This window comes from Serinus canaria, chromosome 1, assembly GCF_022539315.1.
Source record: "Serinus canaria isolate serCan28SL12 chromosome 1, serCan2020, whole genome shotgun sequence".
NCBI lineage: Eukaryota > Metazoa > Chordata > Aves > Passeriformes > Fringillidae > Serinus > Serinus canaria.
Window position 1 is genome coordinate 113,695,890 of NC_066313.1, and position 23,829 is coordinate 113,719,718.

General features: G+C 49.2%; 1 protein-coding gene across 1 annotated transcript in view; it reads right to left on the reverse strand.

Moving 5' to 3' along the window:
* Positions 1-7,604: 7,604 nt before the first annotated feature.
* MRPS6 (mitochondrial ribosomal protein S6) overlaps positions 7,605-23,829 on the reverse strand; it is a 49,204-nt gene continuing 32,979 nt past the window's right edge. Inside the window, exon 3 of the mRNA XM_018924907.3 lies at positions 7,605-8,215. Within this exon, the coding sequence (XP_018780452.2) occupies positions 8,035-8,215 (181 nt within the window). The 3' untranslated portion in view covers positions 7,605-8,034. The remainder of the gene's footprint in view (positions 8,216-23,829) is intronic.

Below are 23,829 nucleotides of genomic sequence, written 5' to 3' on the forward strand. Positions count from 1 at the left end.
TGATCAGGGTGACCCTGCCTGGGCAGGGGGTTGGGCTGGGTGATCTCCAGAGGGCCCTTCCAAACCTGATCATTCTGGGATTCTGGGATCTCAACCCCTGGGGCACCAGAAAGGAGCTGGTGGTTGGACCTGGCAGCCAAAGCCCAGGGACACCCCCAGGGCACGGGCAGAGAGCTGGAGAAAAGGGAAATCTTGTGAGCTGAGACAAAGACAGATGTTAGGACACGAGGAGAAGGGAAAGTCATGGAATCATGGAATGGTTTGGGGTGGGAGGAACCTCAGACTCATCTTGTTCCCTCCCTGCCATGGCAGGGACACCTTCCCTTGCTCCAGCCCAGTGTCCAACCTGGCCTGGCACATTCCAGGGATGAGGAGCTGAGCATGACCCACCAGAGCCAGCCCCCAGCCCAACCCTGCCCATGGCCTGCACAGCAAACAGAGCCTTGGGCTCTCAGGTTCCTTGGGAAACTCCTTGGGAAACTCCTTGGGAAACTCCTTGAGAAACTTCTTGGGAAACTCCTTTTCCAGCCCAGGATTCTGCTGCTTTCCCTTCCTGAGGATCGTCCTGCTTCCCCTGGCAGCAATCCCAAACTGATCTCCAGGTCACTCCTGGGTTTGTTTCCTTCCCCTCTGGGCTGGGTGCAGCTCTGCTGGAATTGTTTTCTCTCAGTAGAGGGCAGGGAATTATTTATAGGGGATTCCAGGGATTATCAAAGCAAACTCTCTGCTCTTTCCAGGGCTGGGAGAAGTGGGAATACCCTGAGTAGCTTGGGGGATCCTTCCTGCCCTCTGCCAGGGGCCTTCCTGGAGTCCCCTCCTCCTCAGTATTTCATTCCTGGCATTCCCTGAGAGCAGGGTGGGAATGGGAATGCTGCCCTTGCACCTTTGGGTACAGAGCCTCCTGCTCCTGGCTCCATCCTGCCTGTGCCAGCTCCCGGTGCCCACAGGGGGAGCAGACCCTGTGGCACTGTCACCCTGCTTGTCCCCAAAAACAGGGAACAGCCACGATGGCTCAGGTTTGGCTTTTCTGTTTTTCACACTCTGTGCTGCTTTCGTTTGTATTTCTGAGCTCCATATTATGGGATGGAGAGCTCTGTGCCCAGAGCAGGGAGACAAAACAATTCCTGCTCCAGCTGGGCACCAAGGACAAATGATCCCAATCTCAGCCCAGGAGCACAAACCCCGTGGGCTGGAGAGAGAAAAACAAGCAGGGTGGGAGTGCCTGGGCTAAAGCTGGGCTGGGACAATGAACTGCAAGGTGGGAATGGAGCAGAGCTGATCCCAAGGAGAGACCCCGTGCCCGGCCGGGCATTTGGGGCCATTTGGGTCATCTTGGGCCATTTGGGTCATTTGGGTCATCTGGGTCCATGTGGGACCATTTTGGTTCATCTGGGTCCATTTGGGACCATTTTGGGTCATCTTGGGTCCATTGGGCATTTTGGGTCATCTTGGGTCATTTGGGTCATTGGTCATGTGGGGCCATTTTGGGTCATCTTGGGTCCATTTTGGGACCATTTTGGGTCATCTTGGGTCCATGTGGGGACCATTTTGGGTCATCTTGGGTCCATTTTGGGGCCATTTTGGGTCATCTTGGGTCCATGTTGGGACCATTTTGGGTCATCTTGGGTTCATTTTGGGGCCATTTTGGGTCATCTTGGGTCATTTTGGGACCATTTTGGGTCATCTTGGGTTCATTTTGGGATCATTTTGGGTCATCTTGGGTGCAGCCCTGGCTGGGCTCTGGTGCTGCCCAAGGTGGGTCCATGCAGGAGATCCTTGGAATCAATCCCTGCTTTATTCTGGGACTCTGCCCAGCCCCTGCTCTGGGGCAGCCCTCACAGGGCACCACCAGGCTGCAAGGACCCTGAGCCTCCTCCTCTGCTTCCAAGGAGAACTGGGGAAGGAAAACCCATCTGGAGCCTTCTCCTCCCTACCTGTGACCTTCACATCTGCCCCCAGCACCAGGCTGAGCTCAGCTCACCAGCACAGGCTGCAGCTCTGCAGAGCCCGGCAGGAGCTGGGCATTCCCCAGGGAATGCTGGGGGTCTCCACCAGGAGCAGCTTCAGGTGTGTGGTGCTGTGAGGGTCCCCAGGATGAGGGGAGAGACAAAAATTTGACTCCAAGTTTTCAGAAGGCTGATTTATTATTTCATTATATATATTATATTGTATTGTACTTATATTACATTACATTACATTATATTATATTACATTATATTATATTATATTATATATTACATTTCTTATATTAATCTTATATTATATTATATTATATTATATTCTATTTCTTCTCTTCTCTTCATATTCATTATCATTACTATCTCTTACTCTTCATTATCATTACTATTACTTCTCTTTACTTATTTATCATTCTCTTCTCTTCTCACTCTCATTCTCTTCTCATCTCTCTATTCTCTTCTCTTCTCTCTCTTCTCTTCTATACTTCTCTATCCCTCTTTCTCCTCTCTTCCGTCCTACCTTTCTCTTCCCATCCCTACCCTTCCTACCCTTCATGCCTTCCTCCCTTCCTTCTATTACTTAATCTTCTCTATCCTTCTCACCTCTACTATCCCCTATCTCTCCCTCTCTCTTCTCACCCCTTATCTTGCCCTTACCTTCTATTATAAAGAAATTCTATTATATTAAATGACTTACTAAAACTGCACTAGAGAAAGAGAAAGGAGACATCAGAGGCTTCCCAAGAATGAGGAACAGAAGCCTGTGACTCCTGAGAGAGCCTGGCTGGGATTGGCCATCCAGGGAACACAACGCACAGGAGCAATGGAAGAATCCCCCACCACACCCCAAAGCAGCAAAGGGAGAAGCAATCAGATCATCACTATTTACATTGTTCTCTGAGGATTCTCAGCTTTCCAGGAGAAGAAATCCTGGTGAAGGGATTTTCCAGAAAACATCACAGTGGCCTTCAGCAGCAGAATTCCCAACTGTGAAACCCTGCTGAGGAGGCTGAGGGATTCCTCCTGGGATGAAGTGCATTGTACTGTCAGGAGACACGGAATCATGGAATGGTTTGGGTGGGGAGGGGATTTAAACCATCCCATCCCATCCCTGATTTAAACCATCCCATCCCATCCCTGATTTAAACCATCCCATCCCATCCCTGATTTAAACCATCCCATCCCATCCCTGATTTAAATCATCCCATCCCATCCCTGATTTAAATCATCCCATCCCATCCCTGATTTAAATCATCCCATCCCATCCCTGATTTAAACCATCCCATCCCATCCCTGATTTAAACCATCCCATCCCATCCCTGATTTAAACCATCCCATCCCATCCCTGATTTAAACCATCCCATCCCATCCCTGATTTAAACCATCCCATCCCATCCCTGATTTAAATCCTTCCAGCCCCATCCAGCCCCACCTTGGGCACTCCCAGGGAGCAGCCACAGCTTCCCTGGGCATCCCCAGCTCCTCTGTTCCCACAGAGCTCAGCCAGGGCCCTCTCACAGATCCAGGGAATCTCACCATCCCACCATGGTGCTGAGACTGGGCAGGGCCATGGACTGGGACAGCTCAGGCCATGCTGTGCCTGCACAGCCCTCTGGCTCCCCAGTGTCCCAGAATTTTCCTCTTGGACATCCAGAACCTCTCAGAGCCCATGGCACAAACTGGGCTCTGGGCACCCCAAAGGCTGGAGCACATCCCAGGGTTTCCCTTCCCTTTTTTCCCCCTGGCACAGCTGTTTGCTCAGTCCCAGCACTGCTCCAGCTGGATCCCCTCACCTCCATTCTGCTGTTGGCTGTTATTCACTTCCCAAAATATCCAACTCTTGCTCTGGGAGCTGACTGGGCTCAACAAATGGCAACCCTCACTCCCCCTCCCATTAAAACAACAACAAAAAAAATTAAAATCCCTGTTAGAAACTAAAATTTCAGTTATGGGGAAAGTTGTGGCTGCAGCTGAGAGGTTTGTAAACAAATCCAGGTGCTGAGGCAGCTCCAGTGCTGGGACATCCCCAGTGCATCCTGCTCCTGCCACCCCCAAAAATGGGACAACAATCCGAAAGTCCTAGAGGGAGTCACTGATAGCAAATGTTTGGAATGTGATCAGTAAAATGTTTGGAATGTGATCAGTAAATGTTTGGAATGTGATCAGTAAAATGTATGGAATGTGATCATAAATGTTGGAATGTGATCAGTAAATGTATGGAATGTGATCAGTAAATGTCTGGAATGTGATCAGTAAATGTATGGAATGTGATCAGTAAAATGTTTGGAATGTGATCAGTAAAATGTTTGGAATGTGATCAGTAAAATGTTTGGAATGTGATCAGTAAATGTATGGAATGTGATCAGTAAAATGTATGGAATGTGATCAGTAAATGTCTGGAATGTGATCAGTAAATGTATGAAATGTGATCAGTAAAATGTATGGAATGTGATCAGTAAAATGTTTGGAATGTGATCAGTAAATGTCTGGAATGTGATCAGTAAAATATCTGGAATGTGATCAGTAAAATGTATGGAATGTGATCAGTAAATGTCTGGAATGTGATCAGTAAATGTATGGAATGTGATCAGTAAAATGTTTGGAATGTGATCAGTAAATGTATGGAATGTGATCAGTAAAATGTTTGGAATGTGATCAGTAAAATGTATGGAATGTGATCAGTAAAATGTTTGGAATGTGATCAGTAAATGTTTGGAATGTGATCAGTAAAATGTATGGAATGTGATCAGTAAAATGTTGGAATGTGATCAGTAAATGTTTGGAATGTGATCAGTAAAATGTTGGAATGTGATCAGTAAAATGTTGGAATGTGATCAGTAAATGTATGGAATGTGATCAGTAAATGTTTGGAATGTGATCAGTAAATGTATGAATGTGATCAGTAAAATGTTTGGAATGTGATCAGTAAATGTCTGAATGTGATCAGTAAATGTATGGAATGTGATCAGTAAATGTTTGGAATGTGATCAGTAAATGTTTGGAATGTGATCAGTAAAATGTCTGGAATGTGATCAGTAAAATGTTTGGAATGTGATCAGTAAAATGTTTGGAATGTGATCAGTAAATGTATGGAATGTGATCAGTAAAATGTCTGGAATGTGATCAGTAAATGTTTGGAATGTGATCAGTAAAATGTCTGGAATGTGATCAGTAAATGTTTGGAATGTGATCAGTAAATGTATGGAATGTGATCAGTAAATGTATGGAATGTGATCAGTAGTGTCACGAACTGAGCATCAAACAGGTGTGAACTCTCTTGCTGCTGTGCCTGTTTCACGTCTAAGAGCCTGCAGGAATGAGAATTGAGGAGTCTGAGCCTCCAGTGCTCCCACAGAGAAATCATTTCAGACAGGGAGATCTCCATAAAAAAAATTATTGGAATGGAGCAGTTTTCAATTCTTACTGTATGGAAGAGTACTGTGGACTTGGTGAGATTTACTTGTATCATCATTGAGAATCTTGTTGAATTTCAAACAAACAGATAAAAAACCTGCAGGGCTCCACTGAAGCCCAGCCCCATGGTAGTGTGAAACGTGACAGAATCTTTTCTTAGGAGGAAACTCAGCACTTCTCATTCCCTCTGCTTTGGTGGCCAGCAGCTCAAACAAGAATTTATTGGGGTGAATTTAAAAGAAAACCCCACAGAGTCCGGCAGGAGAGCTCCTGGCTCTCGGACCATTTCAGTCACTGAATAAAACAGGAATTACAAACTCTGTGCAATATTTGATTTCCAGAATAAGGGGAGAGCCTGGGGCAGAGGAGGCTCAAGAGGAAGAGCTCCTCCTGCACAAGAGGAATTGTGTGTGCAGCAGGAGCAGGGCAGGGATTGTCCCTCTGTGCTGGGGTTCCTCAGGGCTGGGTCCAGTTCTGCTCCTGCAGGAGAGCCCTGGAGGGGCTGGAGCGTGTCCAGGGCAGGGAAGGGAGCTGGGAAGGGGCTGGAGAATTCCTGGGGGAGCTGGGAAGGGGCTGGAGAATTCCTGAGGGAGCTGGGAAGGGGCTGGAGAATTCCTGAGGGAGCTGGGAAGGGGCTGGAGAATTCCTGAGGGAGCTGGGCAGGGCTGGAATTCCTGAGGGAGCTGGGCAGGGGCTGAGCCTGGAGCAAAGGAGGCTCAGGGGGCCTTGTGGCTCTGCACAAGTCCCTGCCAGAGGGGACAGCCGGGGGGGTCGGGCTCTGCTCCCAGGGCACAGGGACAGGAGCAGAGGGAACGGCCTCAGGCTGGGCCAGGGCAGGCTCAGCTTGGCCAGCAGCAGGAATTTGCCCATGGAAAGGGGGCTCAGGCCTTGGCAGGGGCTGCCCAGGGAGCTCTGCAGTGCCCATCCCTGCAGGTGTCCCCTGGAGGTGGCACTGAGTGCTCTGGGCTGGGCACAGGGTGGCCATGGGGCACAGCTGGCACTGCCTGGGCTGGGAGGGCTTTGCCAGCCCCAGGGATTTGGGATTTGGGGAATCAGCATTGAAACTGGGACAGATGAAATGGAAAATTTAAAACTACACCAAAGAAACTGGAAAAGGACAAATCAGCATCACTTTCACATTTGCAGCCTCTGCTGAGCTCCATGGAGTGGAGTTGAAATTTCAGTTATTCCCCTTCAATCCAAATTCTGGGTGTGAGGCAAAATCCCTTTAAACTCCAATCCTTCTGTTCACTTTCAGGAAACCTTCAGAGAAATCTCTGTCTAAGACACATTCTTGCAATTGGCACTTTGCACACCAAAAATGTGAATTTTCAGCAGCCAGGGCAGCTGAGGGAGCCAAACCTGGGGCAGATTCCCAAATCCAGGCTCCTCCTGGCTGAGCTCATCCCTGGCTGGGAGCCAGCTCTGTCCCACAAGGAAAACTCATGGAAAAGGAAAACTGCCTGGAGCAGGAGCAAGCACAGCAATAAAAGCACCTCTGATACAGATTCAGCTGCAGGGAGTGTGCTGTGTATTCCCTCTGTTCTTCCAGTGATTTTTCCAGAAAAAAAAAAAAAAAAAAGAAAATTAAAAGAAAGGGAAAAAATAAAATAGGAAAAAAAAAAAAAGAGAATTGAAAGAAAAAAGAAAATCAAATTTAAATTTTAAAAAGCCTTTGATGAAAATACGCCCAAACAAACAAACCCCAAAAATCCAGACATTCATTACTCTTAAAGGAAGATGTGGAGAAAAAGAAGATGTCATTCTTTTTCTTGATTAATTTTTAAAAAAATTAAGATATTCAGAAGAAATCTTTCTTTTCCTTTCCAAAATTCCCCATCTAAGGAAAAAAAAAAAAAAAAAAAAAAAAAAGCACAAATTCCCCCCAGGAATGATCCAACCACTGGATTTACATCAGAGAGCAGGAGGCCTTTGTATATATAACAATAATATCACAGATTTTCCTCCTCTTTTCAACAAAAGAAAGGCAAAAGGACACATGAACACTTCATTCTGATGGTTTTTCCCCAGTTTGAAATGTCCACTCGATGGCAAAACGAAGCATCTTTGATTCTTGGGGAGTCTCTCATTCCCACCTGGAATTTTCTGGCCTTACCTAAAAAGGAATTTTTACCTGTGCTTTGAGCACTGTTTGTCTTCAGGACCATGAGGTGGCTTTTGGCAGTGAAAGTTTGGGGATTTTTTAATATTAATTTAAAAAAAAGAGTCAGGTTTTACTTTTAGCCACACTTTTATTGCCTTTTTTATACCCCCAAAGCAAACCCCACCAAATCACATCCCAGATTTCTACATTTACACTGCAGACTTGTTAATATCCATGGTCTGGAGTAATTTCTGGGAAAAATGCAAATTACAGCATCCTGCTGCTGGAGAAATCTTCATTATCAATGTAATGCTCCGAGAGAAAAGCAAATCAATTTGCAGAGTTGTCCAACAGCAAGATAAGCACCCAGATAAAAACCCTCCCAAGTATTTTAAACAAAAAGAATCCTCAGTTGTTCCAGTAATGAGGGTCCTGTGACAGACCACACACATCCCACGGGCAAAAGGGATTTTTAATTTCTTTTGTGATGGAGCTATCCCAAATCTTTCAGGATAAAAATAAAAATGGGTTGGAGGAGGTTTGAAACCCTTGGGAATTTCAGTTTTTCTTGGCAGAGAGTTTCTGCTCAGGGCTGGCTGGGAGGATGCCCCTGCACTCCTCTGGCCTGGCCAGGGGGTGTTTGGTGAAAGCTCTTCGGATGACATCGATGTCCCTTCCCAGGTGCTCCATCATGGGGGACACCAGGGACGGGGGGGCCTCCAGGTCGATCAGGAAATACCTGAAATGAGAGACACAGCAATAAACAACCAGGACACTGGGCTGGGACAAACCCCACAGAAACACCTGGGGTGGGATAAACCCCACAGAAACACCTGGGGTGGGATAAACCCCCCCAACATACCTGGGGTGGGATAAACCCCAAAATGGGGTGGGATAAACCCCCCAAAATACTGGGGTGGGATAACCCCACAGAAACACCTGGGGTGGGACAAACCCCACAGAAACACCTGGGGTGGGACAAACCCCCCCAACATACCTGGGGTGGGATAAACCCCCCAAAATACCTGGGGTGGGATAAACCCCACAGAAACACCTGGGGTGGGATAAACCCCACAGAAACACCTGGGGTGGGATAAACCCCACAGAAACACCTGGGGTGGGATAAACCCCACAGAAATCCCTGGGATGGGATAAACCCCCCAGAATCCCTGGGGTGGGATAAACCCCACAGAAACACCTGGGGTGGGATAAACCCCCCAAAATACCTGGGCTGGGATAAACCCCACAGAAACACTTGGGGTGGGATAAACCCCACAGAAATACCTGGGGTGGGACAAACCCCCCAAAATACCTGGGGTGGGATAAACCCCACAGAAATCCCTGGGGTGGGATAAATCCCCCCAAAATACCTGGGGTGGGATAAACCCCACAGAAACACCTGGGGTGGGATAAACCCCACAGAAATCCCTGGGATGGGATAAACCCACAGAAACACTGGGTGGGATAAACCCCCAGAAATACCTGGGGTGGGATAAACCCCACAGAAATACTGGGGTAGGACAACCCCCCAAAATACTGGGGTGGATAAATCCACAGAAATCCCTGGGTGGGAAAACACCCCAAAATACTGGGATGGGATAAACCCCCCCAAAATACTGGGATGGGATAAACCCCCCAAATACTGGGATGGGATAAACCCCCCAAAATACCTGGGCTGGAACAAAATTAACCAAAATAGCCTGGGCTGGAGCCAAATCCACCAAACCACTGTGCTGGGACAAAATGCACCAAAATACCTGGGCTGGAAGAAAACCAATCAAAACACCTGGGCTGGAATAAAATCCACCAAAATACCTGAGCTGGGATAAAACCCCCCAAAATACCTGGGCCAAATCCACCAAAACACCTGGGCTGGAACAAAATCAGTAAAAATACCTGGGCTGGGACAAAACCCCACCAAAATACCTGGGGTGGAACAAAATGCACCAAAATTTCCAGGCTGGAACAAATCCAATCAAAATACCTGGGCCAAATCCACCACCATACCTGGGCTGGATCCAAATCCAACCAAATTTCTGGGCTGGAACAAAACCAACCAAAATCCACCCAAGTACCTGGGGTGGACAAAATTAACCAAAATACCTGGGCAGCAATTCAAGGAATTCTTCTGGGGGGTTTCTTAAATGAGAATTCCCAAGTTTTTCTGCTCCTGTGGGGTTTTTTTTCAAATGAGAATTCCCAAGTTTTTTCTCACATTTTGGTAACTGGATTGTTGGAAATAAAAGCTCAGGGTTAGCTTGATTTCAATGATGTGAAGTTCAATTGAACTCTGGTGGAATCATGGAATATCCTGAGCTGGAAGATGTCCCACAGGACCATCCAGGCCCTGCCCAGACCCCCCAGATTCCCAGTTTTTCCCTGGGAACGTTGTCCCAACACTCCTGGAGCTCTGTCCGGCACTGCTGACCCAAGGAGGTTTGTGGGGGTTTTTGAAGGAGTTTTGAAGAAGTTTGAGATGGGATTTGGATGGTTTTGAGGTCCCTTCCAACCCAAACCATTCCAGAATGCCCCAATTCTCCCAGCCCAGCTCCCCAGGGAGCACCTCACATCCCTGCAATGAACCCACCCACGTTCCAAGGAGGATCAGACACCCCAATTCCATCCCCAAACTGCCCCTGACAGACAGGACTTTGCAGGAATTTTGGATTCCTCCAGAGTCAGCCACAGCAGGAGCAGCCCATGTTCACAGAGGTGATCCTGGAGGGAAAGCCCCAGGACCAGAAGGGAACTGGGAATGGGAAACACAGGAGCTGGGGCTGTGAGCGAGCCCTGCTCGTGCCCTGAGGCTGCACTGGGCTCATTTTTTGCCCTCAAATCCCAAATATTGCACCCCAAGAGCCCCACGGGGCCAGGAGTGACTCAGGCAGCGCTGCTGGATTGCAGAATCCACCCCTGGAAAACATGGGAATGACTTTTCCTCAGCCACCACCCTGATCTCACAGCAGCAGCCACCTGACGGCCTCAAGTCATCCCCAAACCCTTCCCAGAGAGCCCAGAATTCTTCAGGGGAGGGGCAGGATGGTAAAAACCCACAGGAAACCCCAGTCCTGAGGCAGGAGAGGTGCCCAGCTGGAATGGGATGATCCTGAGTGTCCCCGGAGCCAAGGCAGCAGTGCCAGCCCGAGCCAGCCCTGCCCTGCAGGGTGCCTGAGCTGCAGGAATTGGCCCAGGAATTGTCCAGGGATCTGCAGGAATTCTGCTGGGCTCCCTCCTCCTCACAAATCCACACAGCAACCAAATCTGGGCATCTCAGCTGCCCAGTGCTCCCTGGGCTCCGGGATGCAGAGATGGCAGCAGGGCAGGAGTTTGGGGACAGAACCATTTCTGTTCTGGGATGCAGAGATGGCAGCAGGGCAGGAGTTTGGGGACAGAACCATTTCTGTTCCAGGATGCAGAGATGGCAGCAGGGCAGGAGTTTGGGGACAGAACCATTTCTGTTCTGGGATGCAGAGATGGCAGCAGGGCAGGAGTTTGGGGACAGAACCATTTCTGTTCTGGGATGCAGAGATGGCAGCAGGGCAGGAGTTTGGGGACAGAACCATTTCTGTTCTGGGATGCAGAGATGGCAGCAGGGCAGGAGTTTGGGGACAGAACCATTTCTGCTCTGGGATGCAGAGATGGCAGCAGGGCAGGAGTTTGGGGACAGGAACCATTTCTGTTCCAGGATGCAGAGATGGCAGCAGGGCAGGAGTTTGGGGACAGGAACCATTTCTGTTCGGGATGCAGAGATGGCAGCAGGGCAGGAGTTTGGGGACAGGAACCATTTCTGTTCCGGATGCAGAGATGGCAGCAGGGCAGGAGTTTGGGGACAGGAACCATTTCTGCTCCGGGATGTAGAGATGGCAGCAGGGCAGGAGTTTGGGGACAGGAACCATTTCTGCTCTGGGATGCAGAGATGGCAGCAGGGCAGGAGTTTGGGGACAGAACCATTTCTGTTCCGGGATGCAGAGATGGCAGCAGGGCAGGAGTTTGGGGACAGAACCATTTCTGTTCCAGGATGCAGAGATGGCAGCAGGGCAGGAGTTTGGGGACAGGAACCATTTCTGTTCCAGGATGCAGAGATGGCAGCAGGGCAGGAGTTTGGGGACAGAACCATTTCTGTTCTGGGATGCAGAGATGGCAGCAGGGCAGGAGTTTGGGGACAGGAACCATTTCTGTTCTGGGATGCAGAGATGGCAGCAGGGCAGGAGTTTGGGGACAGAACCATTTCTGTTCAGGATGCAGAGATGGCAGCAGGGCAGGAGTTTGGGGACAGGAACCATTTCTGTTCTGGGATGCAGAGATGGCAGCAGGGCAGGAGTTTGGGGACAGGAACCATTTCTGTTCCAGGATGCAGAGATGGCAGCAGGGCAGGAGTTTGGGGACAGGAACCATTTCTGTTCTGGGATGCAGAGATGGCAGCAGGGCAGGAGTTTGGGGACAGAACCATTTCTGTTCCAGGATGCAGAGATGGCAGCAGGGCAGGAGTTTGGGGACAGAACCATTTCTGTTCTGGGATGCAGAGATGGCAGCAGGGCAGGAGTTTGGGGACAGGAACCATTTCTGTTCTGGGATGCAGAGATGGCAGCAGGGCAGGAGTTTGGGCACAGAACCATTTCTGCTCCGGGATGCAGAGATGGCAGCAGGGCAGGAGTTTGGGGACAGAACCATTTCTGTTCCAGGATGCAGAGATGGCAGCAGGGCAGGAGTTTGGGGACAGGAACCATTTCTGTTCTAGGATGCAGAGATGGCAGCAGGGCAGGAGTTTGGGGACAGAACCATTTCTGTTCTGGGATGCAGAGATGGCAGCAGGGCAGGAGTTTGGGGACAGAACCATTTCTGCTCTGGGATGCAGAGATGGCAGCAGGGCAGGAGTTTGGGCACAGAACCATTTCTGCTCTGGGATGCAGAGATGGCAGCAGGGCAGGAGTTTGGGCACAGGAACCATTTCTGCTCTGGGATGCAGAGATGGCAGCAGGGCAGGAGTTTGGGCACAGGAACCATTTTCCAGCCTGGCCAGTTCTGTGGCAGTGCAGCCCAGCAGGATCCAAGGATGCACCCCCTGACTGATTCTCTGGTAATGCCACTCCAGGCACTGGTGACCTCAGCAGATGACACTTGAACTCTCCTCTTGGGAACAGCTTCCAAACCCTCTCAGCCAGCAGGAGGGAGGATGGGGGCAGCAATTCCAGCTGAGATTCCTGCCCCTTTCCCCTGATCCCAGTGCCATCCCCAGGCTGCATCCTGAATTCATTCCATTTCTGCCCAGCTCTCCTCTGCTGCTTTTCATTGTGCTCCTAAAACGGCAAGGGGGTTGTTTTTTGGTTTGTTTTGTCGGGTTTTTTTTCTTTCCCCTCCAAAGGCTGCTTTGCAACTTTGTGCTCTCTCTGCCATTAGCCAAGGGTGGAAATTTCCACTGACGCACTGTTGATAAGCCAAGGAGAAGCAGGGGGGGAAGGGAGGATGAGCTGTTCCAGCAGATCTTTCTGACTCCTCTCAGGAAAAGGTATTTTATCAAAATTGCAGGCGCTGGGAAAAACGTGGGGTTTCAAAAACAACCACCTCTCTCCAACGTGAGCGAGATTGCTTCCCTCTGCCACGACAAAACAAAGGGAGGGAGAGAGAGCAGGGAGAAAGAAGCAGCAGGAAAAAAAAAATAAATAAATTGGATTTCTTCAGGAAAGAAAGAAGGGCTGGAAAAACAGAGAGCAGCACAATGGACAATGAGAGCCCTGAGGAGATCTGAACCCCCTCCCCTCAAATCTCCCCACTGAAATCAGCAGCCAGGAGGCCACGGGGGTTTGAAAGCCCCAAACCTTCATTGCAGGCAGTGATCCCTGACCCCACAACGCTGCTGTTTGTGGAGTAAACAACCCCAAATCCCAGCGAGACAAAGCCAGGGAAAAATACAGGAATGCAGCAGGGGAACCACCTCGTTCCTGCAAAGAGAGATGCAAAAAGCATTTGTGCTCTCTAGGAGTCACCAGGGGAGAAATGCAGGAAAATTCCACTGATTCACCATCAGCCCACAGTTATTTTTGTCCTCCTGCTTGACTGCAAACACAAGGATGATTTAAATGCAGGGGAGCAGACTGGAACACATTAAAACAATGCATTAACTCCAAAAAAAAATGAAAATGTAGATGTCTCAAATAAAGGAGGACGTGCCTTTGTGTGTGAGGGAAATAGAAAAAAATGGACAAAAAAAAAAGAGCCAGGTTTCATTTCTCAAATTTACCAAATCCAAGCCAGAAATTGTTTGAACCTTGAGTCCTAAGGATGCTCAAATCTGTTGCTTTCAGATGGCCTGGGTAGGACTTCAAGGATCCTGGATGGAAATTCCCTTTGAAACCTTCCTGGAATGCACCTCTGGGCCAAGGGGAACAGTGAGGATGTGGTGGCCTTGGAAGAGGCTCTGGAATCCCAAGGTTTGGCCCCAAAATGTCTCCCTGGTGTGAAGGTGGAAGCTCCAAGGGGAAGAAAATGTTCTGAGGAACAGCAGAGGTGAAGGGAGCAGAGAGCACCTGGAGGAAGCCACAGCAGGTGCAGGAGGAGCTCCACGTTGTCCTCATCAAGGTAATTCCACAAAAATAAATTTTTTTTTTTTTTTTTGCTACCTGAATGTTCATTTTTAGGACCATGGAAATGGGGAATTTGCTTTGCCCCTCCTCAGCAGGGCAAGCTCGTGGATTGTCAGGAGGAGCAGGACAAGTGCTGCCTTTAGCTTTTAAAAATATGGCAGTGGGAGTTCCTTGAAAATCTGGGAAGGACCAGATCCAACCCAAAAGTTGGACTTTGGTCACCAAAACTGTGCCACAGGAATGATGGGAATGATCCTCAGAGAGCTTGGGGGGAGAGACATCCACAGCCCCAGGAATGGCAGCTCCCAAATTCCATCCACAGGCACCTGCTGTTCAGCTGACTGAATCATGGAATGATGTTTCCTTAATTTAAAGATCATTAAGAAAAGAAAATCATTGAAATGAAAGCCAACCCCCCCCAAAAGGGTGGCTGGTTGCCACCCCACCAAGCCCAGTGGCCACACAAGGAGTTTGCAGCAGGGTGCCCCAGGATTTGGTGGGTTCTGGTGCCTCCACATCCCCAGCTCTGCTCAAGGCCTCTAAAAAGCACCAGAATTCCAAAGGGTGGAAAAGGAAAAAACAGCTCAGGTGGAAAGGGAAAAGCATCCCCAGCATCGCAGGGCTTTGATCCCTGAGGCACAGCCACACTTCCATGGGGAGAAGGATTGGAAGGCTCAGTGATGGCTCCACTCATCAATGGAGAAAGCCCCATCTAGTGGAAGAAGGCAATCAGCTGAGCAGAAAACACTCCAAACGGGCAGAAATCCCCAAATATTCCAGCTGCCTTTGCTCTCATCCCAGTGCAGCCCACAGCCAGAACACCCCTGTGGCCCAAACAGCTCCAGGTGTTCTAAAATCCCAACAGCAACAACAGGTTGGGTTGGGCATTAAGTTTAAATTGATTTTGGGGGGGTTAAGTGAGGGAAAAATGCAGCAATGCAGCTCCTTTGCTGTTTTTGTTTTGCCCTCTTTGGTCTTCAAGAGCCACGGAAAGCATCAAGAGGCTCCACTTGAGCGAGGCCAAACACGTTTGGAGGATAAAGGGAAAATACGAACCCTGCACAATTTGGGTTCAACAAAGGGTGGGGAGAGGGTTGTTCAAACCTGTGAATGCCCAGAGAACTCTGCTGACAGGTGACCATTATTGCACTCCTACAAATCACAGCAATAAATTGTACCCAGGCAGTGGGGATGGTCACAGGGCACTTCAACCTCTCCATCCACGGGGAAAATTTCATCCTGCCACCAGCAGCAGGCTTGAAAATGAATTGTGCAACTTCCAAGGCTCAGCTGCTTTGTGGGGAGAGGCAAAGCCTGAACATGTAAGAAAATTTACAGGGAAATGTTTCCACAAGAGTCAAAACAAAGGGGGTGTCCACAGAGCTTGTGGATTCCTCACGCCTGGAAATGGGAGGGTGGATGGGGCTTGGAGCAGCCTGGGAGAGTGGAAGGTGTGGCTGGAATCTTCAGGATCCCTTCCAGCCCCACCCATCCCTGATTCCATGGTCAGTTGTTGGATTATTCCTCTCAGCAACCACCCATTCCTGCTGGTTCAAGAGCCTTTCCTGGGCAGGTGCTCTGGAATTCCTGGCCTGAGCCCTTGGGGGCTGGGCTGCATCCCTTGATCCTCAGGGACCCTGGAATTCACCTCCTGCAGAAAATACCCCGGGCATGTGGGAAGGGGAACTCCCCAAAATGCAACTCCTGGGTGAGAATTCCTGAGCAACTCCCCAAAGTGCAATCTTTGGATGCTAATTACTGATCAACTTCCAAACTGCAATTCCTGATCAACTCCCCAAATTGCCATTCTTGGATGAGAATTCCTGATCAACTCCCCAAAGTGCAATCTTTGGATCATAATTCCTGATGAACTCCCCAAATTGGTTGATAATTCCTGATAAACTTCCCCAGACTGCAATTCCTGGGTGATAATTCCTGATCAACTCCCAAAATGCTAATCCTGCATGATAATTCCTCATGAACTCCACAAATGCCATTTTTGGATGATAATTCCTGATCAACTCCCCAAAATTCCTGCATGAGAATTACTGATCAACTCCCCAAACTGGATGATAATTCCTGATGAACTCCCCAAATGCAATTTTTGGATGATAATTCCTGATCAACTCCCCAAAATGCAAGTCCTGGATGATAATTCCTGATCAATTCTCCAAATGCAATTCCTGGGTGAGAATTCCTGATCAACTCCCAAATTGTTGATCCTGCATGATAATTCCTGATGAACTCCCCAAATGCAATTCCTGGGTGATAATTCCTGGGGGATAATTCTTGATAAACCCCCAAAAGAGAATTCCTGGATGATTATTCCTGATAAACACCCCAAATGCAATTTTTGGATGATAATTATTGATGAACTCTCCAAATGCAATTTTTGGATGATAATTATTGATGGACTCCCCAAAATGCAATTCCGGATCAACTCCACAAAATGCAATTTCTGGATAAGAATTCCTGATCAATTCTCCAAATGCAATTCCTGGGTGAAAATTCCTGATCAACTAATCCTGCATGATAATTCCTCATGAACTCCACAAATGCAATTCCTGGGTGAGAATTATTGATAAACTTCCAAAATGCAATTTTTGGATTATAATTCCTGATCAACTCCCAAACTGCAATTCCTGATCAACTCCCCAAATTGCAATTCCTGGATGAGAATTCCTGATCAACTCTCCAAACTGGATGATAATTCCTGATAACCTCCCCAAATGCAATTTTTGGATGATAATTCCTGATAACCTCCCCAAAATGCAGTTCCTGGATAAGAATTCCTGATTAACTCTCCAAACTGGATGATAATTCCTGATCAACTCCCAAATTGCTGATCCTGCATGATAATTCCTGATGAACTTCACAAATGCAAGTCCTGATGAACTCCCCAAATGCAATTTTTGGATGATAATTCCTGATCAACTCCCAAAATGCAGTTCCTGGGTGATCATTCCTGATCAACTTCCCAAAATGCAGTTCCTGGGTGATCATTCCTGATCAACTCCCAAAATGCAGTTCCTGGGTGATCATTCCTGATCAACTCCCAAAATGCAGTTCCTGGGTGATCATTCCTGATAACCTCCCCAAAATGCAGTTCCTGGGTGATCATTCCTGATCAATTCCCAAAATGCAGTTCCTGGTGATCATTCCTGAGCAATTCCCCAAAGCAGTTCCGGGTGATCATTCCTGATCAATTCCCCCAAATGCAGTTCCTGGGTGATCATCCTGACATTCCCCAAATGCAGTTCCTGGTGATCATCCTGATCACTCCCAAATGCAGTTCCGGGTGATCATCCGATCAATCCCAAAGTGCAGATCCTGGGTGATCATTCCTGATCAACTCCCCAAAATGCAGTTCCTGGGTGATCATTCCTGATCAACTCCCAAAATGCAGTTCCTGGGTGATCATTCCTGATAACCTCCCCAAAATGCAGTTCCTGGGTGATCATTCCTGATCAACTCCCAAAATGCAGTTCCTGGGTGATCCTTCCTGATCAATTCCCAAAGTGCAGCTCAGCAGGAACAAAAGCAAGCCCTGGGTTTGCTATTTCAGAGAACACGGGGGCTGAGGAGACAACTGTGAGTGAAGAGCAAAACAAAAAGATGAAGAGGCAAAGCAAGCAAATAACAAAAGAAAATTGCCATCTTTTCAAAATCAAATTTGAAAGCAAGGAAAAAGAAACAACAAAGCAATGAAAACCTGGCAGGTAGAACGTGGGAATTGTTAGGAATTATCAGAGTTTTGCTGGAGAACTCACAAGTCATGGAATGGTTTGGGTTGGAAGGGAATTTAAGCTCACCCAGTGCCAGCCCTGCCATGGCAGGGACACTCCCACTGTGCCAGGCTGCCCCAGCCCAGGGTCCAGCCTGTGCCACAGAAATAAATGTGCCCCTCAATGAAAGAAAGTGAATGAAGTGATGAAAATGTGGTGAGGTGAACACACTGCTGTGTCCAGGCAGATTTAATCCCACACATCCCAAAACCAGGAGGAGGGAAGGCCCTGGTGCTCCATCAGTTCCTGAGCAGGCTGAGCTGCTCCACCTTTGCTCCAGAGCTGAGGATGGAAACAACTCTGGAGTTGGGCTAAACCCACTAAAAACTCTGCAATTCCAACCCCAGCACCCCAAGCTCCTCCTCAATCCCCCATCCCAGCTCCTGCAGCTTCCCAGATTCCTGACCTGGCAATCCTTGGAGCCATCACCTCCCCAGAGGGGTGTGTGAGTCCTGGTTTGGTTTTTTTCCCGGTTGTGTTGGAGCTGCCTTTGGATCATGTCCAAAGTCAACCCCCCCCCCCCAGCCCAAGGCTGACCCCAAACTCCCCCTGAGCCCTGGACAGGCACAAGGGGGGGGGATTGAGGCAGGGCCAGAGCAAACAGGGAACCACAAAGTGCCACCCCCAGCGTGCTACTATCGCTTTACAACCAGGTGGAACCTGCCCTGCTGTCCTCAGCCAGCCCCAGCCTGGAGAGGGATTCAGAGCTGGTGGAGCATCTCAGACAGCAAACAGAGCCTGGGCTGAACATTCCTTCCATTCAAAAGGCTGCACACACCTCATTGAAATCAGTTTGGTTCTGTTTGTGCCAGCAGAAACACCTCTGGGACCAAAACACCACCAAGCCCCTCACAGCAAGCTGGAATGCAGCTCTTAGGAACAAGTAGTGGCGAGTTAGAGAAATGCTTGGCACCAGTCTGGGGCCCAGCAGGAGAGAAAGGTTGGCAATCCTGATTTCAATGCCTTCTTCCCCTGGCTTTTCACACTCTGGGCAAGTCGGGCTCCAAGTCTCACCTAAATTCCCATCCCTGGAACCTGGTCCTTGGCAGGTTTTATTCAGCCACAAGGTGAAATGTTACAATTTCAAATCCTTCTCTGAAATACTTAAAACCCCCAAATGTTCATGTCCTGCTACGAATAAAATTAATGTGAATGAGTGGCTATTCCAGTTCAAAGATCAGTAAATCAGGGATTGAAAAGTTTGATCCTTTAATGAATCCACACCATTCCCAAAACTCAATTTTCATAATGACCTACAGGCAAAAACTGTCAGTATTAAATCTCCCAAAAAAAAAAAAAAAAAAAAACAAAACAAAAGGAGGAGGATGCCCAAAAAGATGAATTTAAGAGAAAAACCTAAATTTTAACACCTCCTCCTCAATGAGCAGGATCTCCAGAGAGGGAATAATCTCACTGTTTGTAGGATGATCCCACTGTCTGTAGGATGATCCCACTGTTTGTAGGATGATCTCATTGTTTGTTTGCAGGATGATCCCATTGTTTGTAGGATGATCCCACTGTCTTAGGCTGATCCCACAGTTTGTAGGATGATCCCACAGTTTGTTTGTAGGCTGATCCCACTGTTTGTAGGATGATCCCATTGTTTGTCTGTAGGATGATCCCACTGTTTTTTTGCAGGCTGATCCTACTGTCTGTAGGCTGATCCCACAGTTTGTTTGTAGGCTGATCCCACAGTTTGCAGGATGATCCCATTGTTTGTCTGTAGGATGATCCCACTGTCTGTAGGCTGATCCTACTGTCTGTAGGCTGATCCCACAGTTTGTTTGTAGGCTGATCCCATAGTTTGCAGGATGATCCCATAGTTTGCAGGATGATCCAATGGTTTGTTTTCTAGGCTGATCTCACTGTTTGTAGGATGATACCATTGTTTGTTTGTAGGCTGATCCCACTGTTTGTAGGCTGATCCCATAGTTTGCAGACTGATCCCACAGTTTGCAGGCTGATCCCATAGTTTGCAGGATGATCCCATAGTTAGTTTTTTAGGCTGATCCCATAGTTTGTAGGCTGATCCCACAGTTAGTTTTTTAGGCTGATCCCATAGTTTGTAGGCTGATCCCACAGTTAGTTTTTTAGGCTGATCCCAGAGTCTGTAGGATCTGGGGCTCTCAGGAGAGTCGCTGTCCCTGCCAGGGAGAGCTGAGGCCGCAATCCCCCGTGGCAGCCTTGCACAGATCAGCTCTCCCAGCAATGGCCAGAGCATTCCCTTTCTCTGGGGTTCTCCAGGACCGTGCTGGGGGTGCCCTGCCTGTGCTCACTGTCCATCCCATATCCCAGCTCTGTGCAGCACTCCAGAGCTCTGGAACAAAGCCTTTTTTAAGGACGAGCCATCCCTCCTGCTGATTTATCAGTTTGGGTTTTCTGCCTCAGCTCCTTCCCTAGCTCTAAAATCACCACAAAACCTGAACAAGAAAATCAGGGAATGGTTTGGGCTGGGAGGGAAGTTCAAGATCATTCCATGGGCAGGGAACCTTCCAGCAGCCCAGCAGAGTCCAAGCCCCATCCCATTAATTTTCTATCATTCCATTAGATTCATTTGCATATCATTCACCAGCCAGAGGCCCAAGGAATAATGGATTGAGTGTCCATCCCAAATCTCCAACTAAGCACATGCTAGAGGAAAATAAATCAGCTAAAGCTCTAAGAGTCAGGAAAATTTAAATAAATAAACTTTAAAAATATTTAAAACCTCAAACAAGCAAAAAATTAAAAGCTTTGGAAGATTCAAGATGCTCCCCCCAGACACTCCTGTGAATTCTTAAGTTAATTCAGAATAAATCAAGACTAAGGAAAGGTGGAATATTCTGGATTATCCACACCAACCTGCTCCAGAAGGGACACAGCAGAATTGGGAATTGGCTGGGGGGGAGAAAAGATTCCTGGATTTCATGGGAGGTCCAGGAGCTTAGGGAGGTGTCTGGAAAAGTTGTTTATTTTCTTTTTAACTTTATCCTATTTAAAAAAAATTCTTTTTTACAGCTGTTGTAAAGTAGAACTGGCTGAATAAAGGTGAATAAAATATTTTATAAAGTGGCTCCAAAACTGACTTATCACTTCCCATTGATGGATAAGGTTGGATTTCCTGAATGTTTCCTTTTCCAATATGAAATACTGGATGGTCCAGCAGGAACCCACCCTGCCTGTCCATGGAGCTGCAAATTCCACAGGAAAACCTCCAGGAATGCAATCCTCAGGAATTCTCAGCTCTGGATGGGAGATCCCAAAGAGAAGCACCCAAACCATGTCCTGCAGCTCCTCTCTCCATCCTGCTCCTCCCAGCAGTCAGAGACCTGGATCCTGCCACATCCAGGAGGAGGAGGAGGAGGAGGAGGAGGAGGAGGAGGAGGAGGAGGAGGAGGAGGAGGCTTTGATCTGATGTTTTCCTGCTCGAAGGTGGCAGTTCTTGGTTGCTACAGCCTTGTTGTACTCAGCAGATAAATCCACCTGCTCGGGGGCTCTGCAGGCAGGAGGGGTTTGCTCAAAGCTCTCTGGGAGGACTTGGAAGGGCTGGAGGGGAGAGATGGACCTGGCCCATCCCAGAGCACCCTGAGCCAGCTGGGAGCAGGAGAGGGATTGGGATTGGGATCGGATTGGAATGGGGTTGGGACAGGAGTTGGGATTGGAATGGGATTGGGATTGGAATGGGGTGGAGATTGGGGTTGGGATTGGGATTGTGTCCCTGTGCCCCTCAGGTGATTTCCCACCTGCAGAGCTGCCCCAGGCCTGCCCCAGCCCTGGAGGAGCTGGAGCTGCTGCAGAGAGCCCAGAGGAGGCTCCAGGATGGGCAGAGGGCTGGAGCAGCTCTGCTGGGAGGAAAGGCTGGCACAGCTGGCATTGCTCACCTGCACAGGAGAAGCTTTGGGCTGAGCTCAGGGTGGCCTTGCAGGGCCTGGAGGAGCCCCAGGAAAGCTGGAGAGAGACAATTCCCAGGGGATGCAGGGACAGCAGCCAGGGAATGGCTCCCAGTGCCAGAGGGCAGGGCTGGCTGGGATCTTGGCAATGAGGAATTGTTCCCTGGCAGGGTGGGCAGGGCTGGGATGGAATTCCATCCCTGGATCCCTGGCAGTGCCCAAGGCCAGGCTGGACACTGGGGCTGGAGCAGCCTGGCACAGTGGGAGGTGTCCCTGCCATGGCAGGGTGGCACTGGGTGGGCTCTGGGGTCCCTCCCAGCCCAAACCAGTCCCTGGCTCCCCCTCAGGCACTGCCATTGTGCCCGTGCCTGTTTTCCTCTCCTGCTCCATGTGGGTTTTTTTCCAAGCCGTGGCTCGACCCTGCCAGTTTTGCAATGTAGGATGAAATCCTGTTGCATGCCCATGGGAGCTGAGAAATTCCTGTCTCAGGACAGAATTAGTGATTACCTCATCCTGCTGTCAGAGCAGAAGCATTTCATAAACATGAAAGCCTTTTCCAAGGGCAGACCAAGGAGCTGGTGTCCCTCTCCTCGTGCCAGGAAGGAGCCAAGGCAGAGGGATGACATCTCACTGATTTTGGGTGCTGAAGAGGAGAGGTTGGATGAGTTTTTGGCTTGCGTGGCAGCACTTCTGCAGGGCAGGTTTGGGGTTCTTCAGAAGACAGGAACATCTCCAGAACTTTGGAGAAGAGGTGAAGAGAAGGCATTTCTCCAGGGGAGCTGAGCCAGGGCCTCACCACCTCCACAGGGAGGAAGGAATCCTCCCCAGGATCCCATCCAACCCTGCCCTCTGGCACTGGGAACACATTCCCCCTGTCTGTCACTACATGTCCTTGGAAAAAGTCCCCTTTCCTGCTTTGCAAAGTGTTCCTCAAGGTTCTGGAAGGGCTCTGAGGTCTCCCTGAAGTTCCTCTTCCCCAGGCTGATGGAACTGATGGAGATCCCCCTTCCCCTGGCAGCTCCCACCATTCCCACCTGGCAGCAGCACCAGAAGGTGCTCAGAAGAGGGAATGAAGCCAGGAATCACCCCATGAGAGCTGATCCAAGGAGCAGCTCTGGAGTGCCCTGAGCTCCCCCAGAGCCCCTCAGGGAAGGGCAGGGCTGGCCAAGCTCCCCTTGCAGGCTGCAGGATCGGGAGCAGCTCATTAATTGTTAATTGTTCTTTGGATGAGGCAGCCCCAGCAGTGGGGGTTGCTGAGCAACATCTCCCAGGCCTTGGAGAGGCAGCAGCCATTCCAGAGGTGGCCTCGAGGAGCAAAACCACCCTGGGCAGGGATGGAAGCTGCAGCACCTCCCTCTGCACTGGGGGCATTCCAGCCCAGTGGAAATTCCCATTTATTGTGTTCCATAAAACGCAGGATTGCCTTAAACACCCTTACCTGAGGGGCTGGGGGAGCTGGGGGGGCTCACCTGGAGATGGAAAAGCTCCAGGGAGAGCTCAGAGCCCCTGGCAGGGCCTGAAGGGGCTCCAGGAGAGCTGCAGAGGGACTGGGGACAAGGATGGAGGGACAGGAGCCAGGGAATGGCTCCCAGTGCCAGAGGGCTGGGCTGGGTGGGATCTTGGCAATGAGGAATTGTTCCCTGGCAGGGTGGGCAGGGCTGGGATGGAATTCCATCCCTGGATCCCTGGCAGTGCCCAAGGCCAGGCTGGACACTGGGGACAGTGGAAGGTGTCCCTGCCATGGCAGGGCTGGCACTGGATGATCCCTAAAATCCCTCCCAGCCCAAACCATTCCATGATTGTGGACTTCATCAAACCCCAAAACTGTATCAGGAACACAACCAAGTCCTACAGGGCATTGAATGTGAATTATTAACATTGGAGGAAAGGAACCCATCCTGCCAACTGGGAGATTAAGTTGAGCTTTATCAGAAAACAGCCTAAAAATAGTCATTTAAAAAATAATAATAACATTGTTTGTGTTGGGGAAAGTTCTGCAGTGCAAACACCACTGAAAACCAGCACAAACCTGACAGCTCTCAGAATAAAACACACAGAACACTCCAAGCAGGACACACAGCCCCCAGGAGCCACCCAGAGCCCCTCCCAGGTCCCACC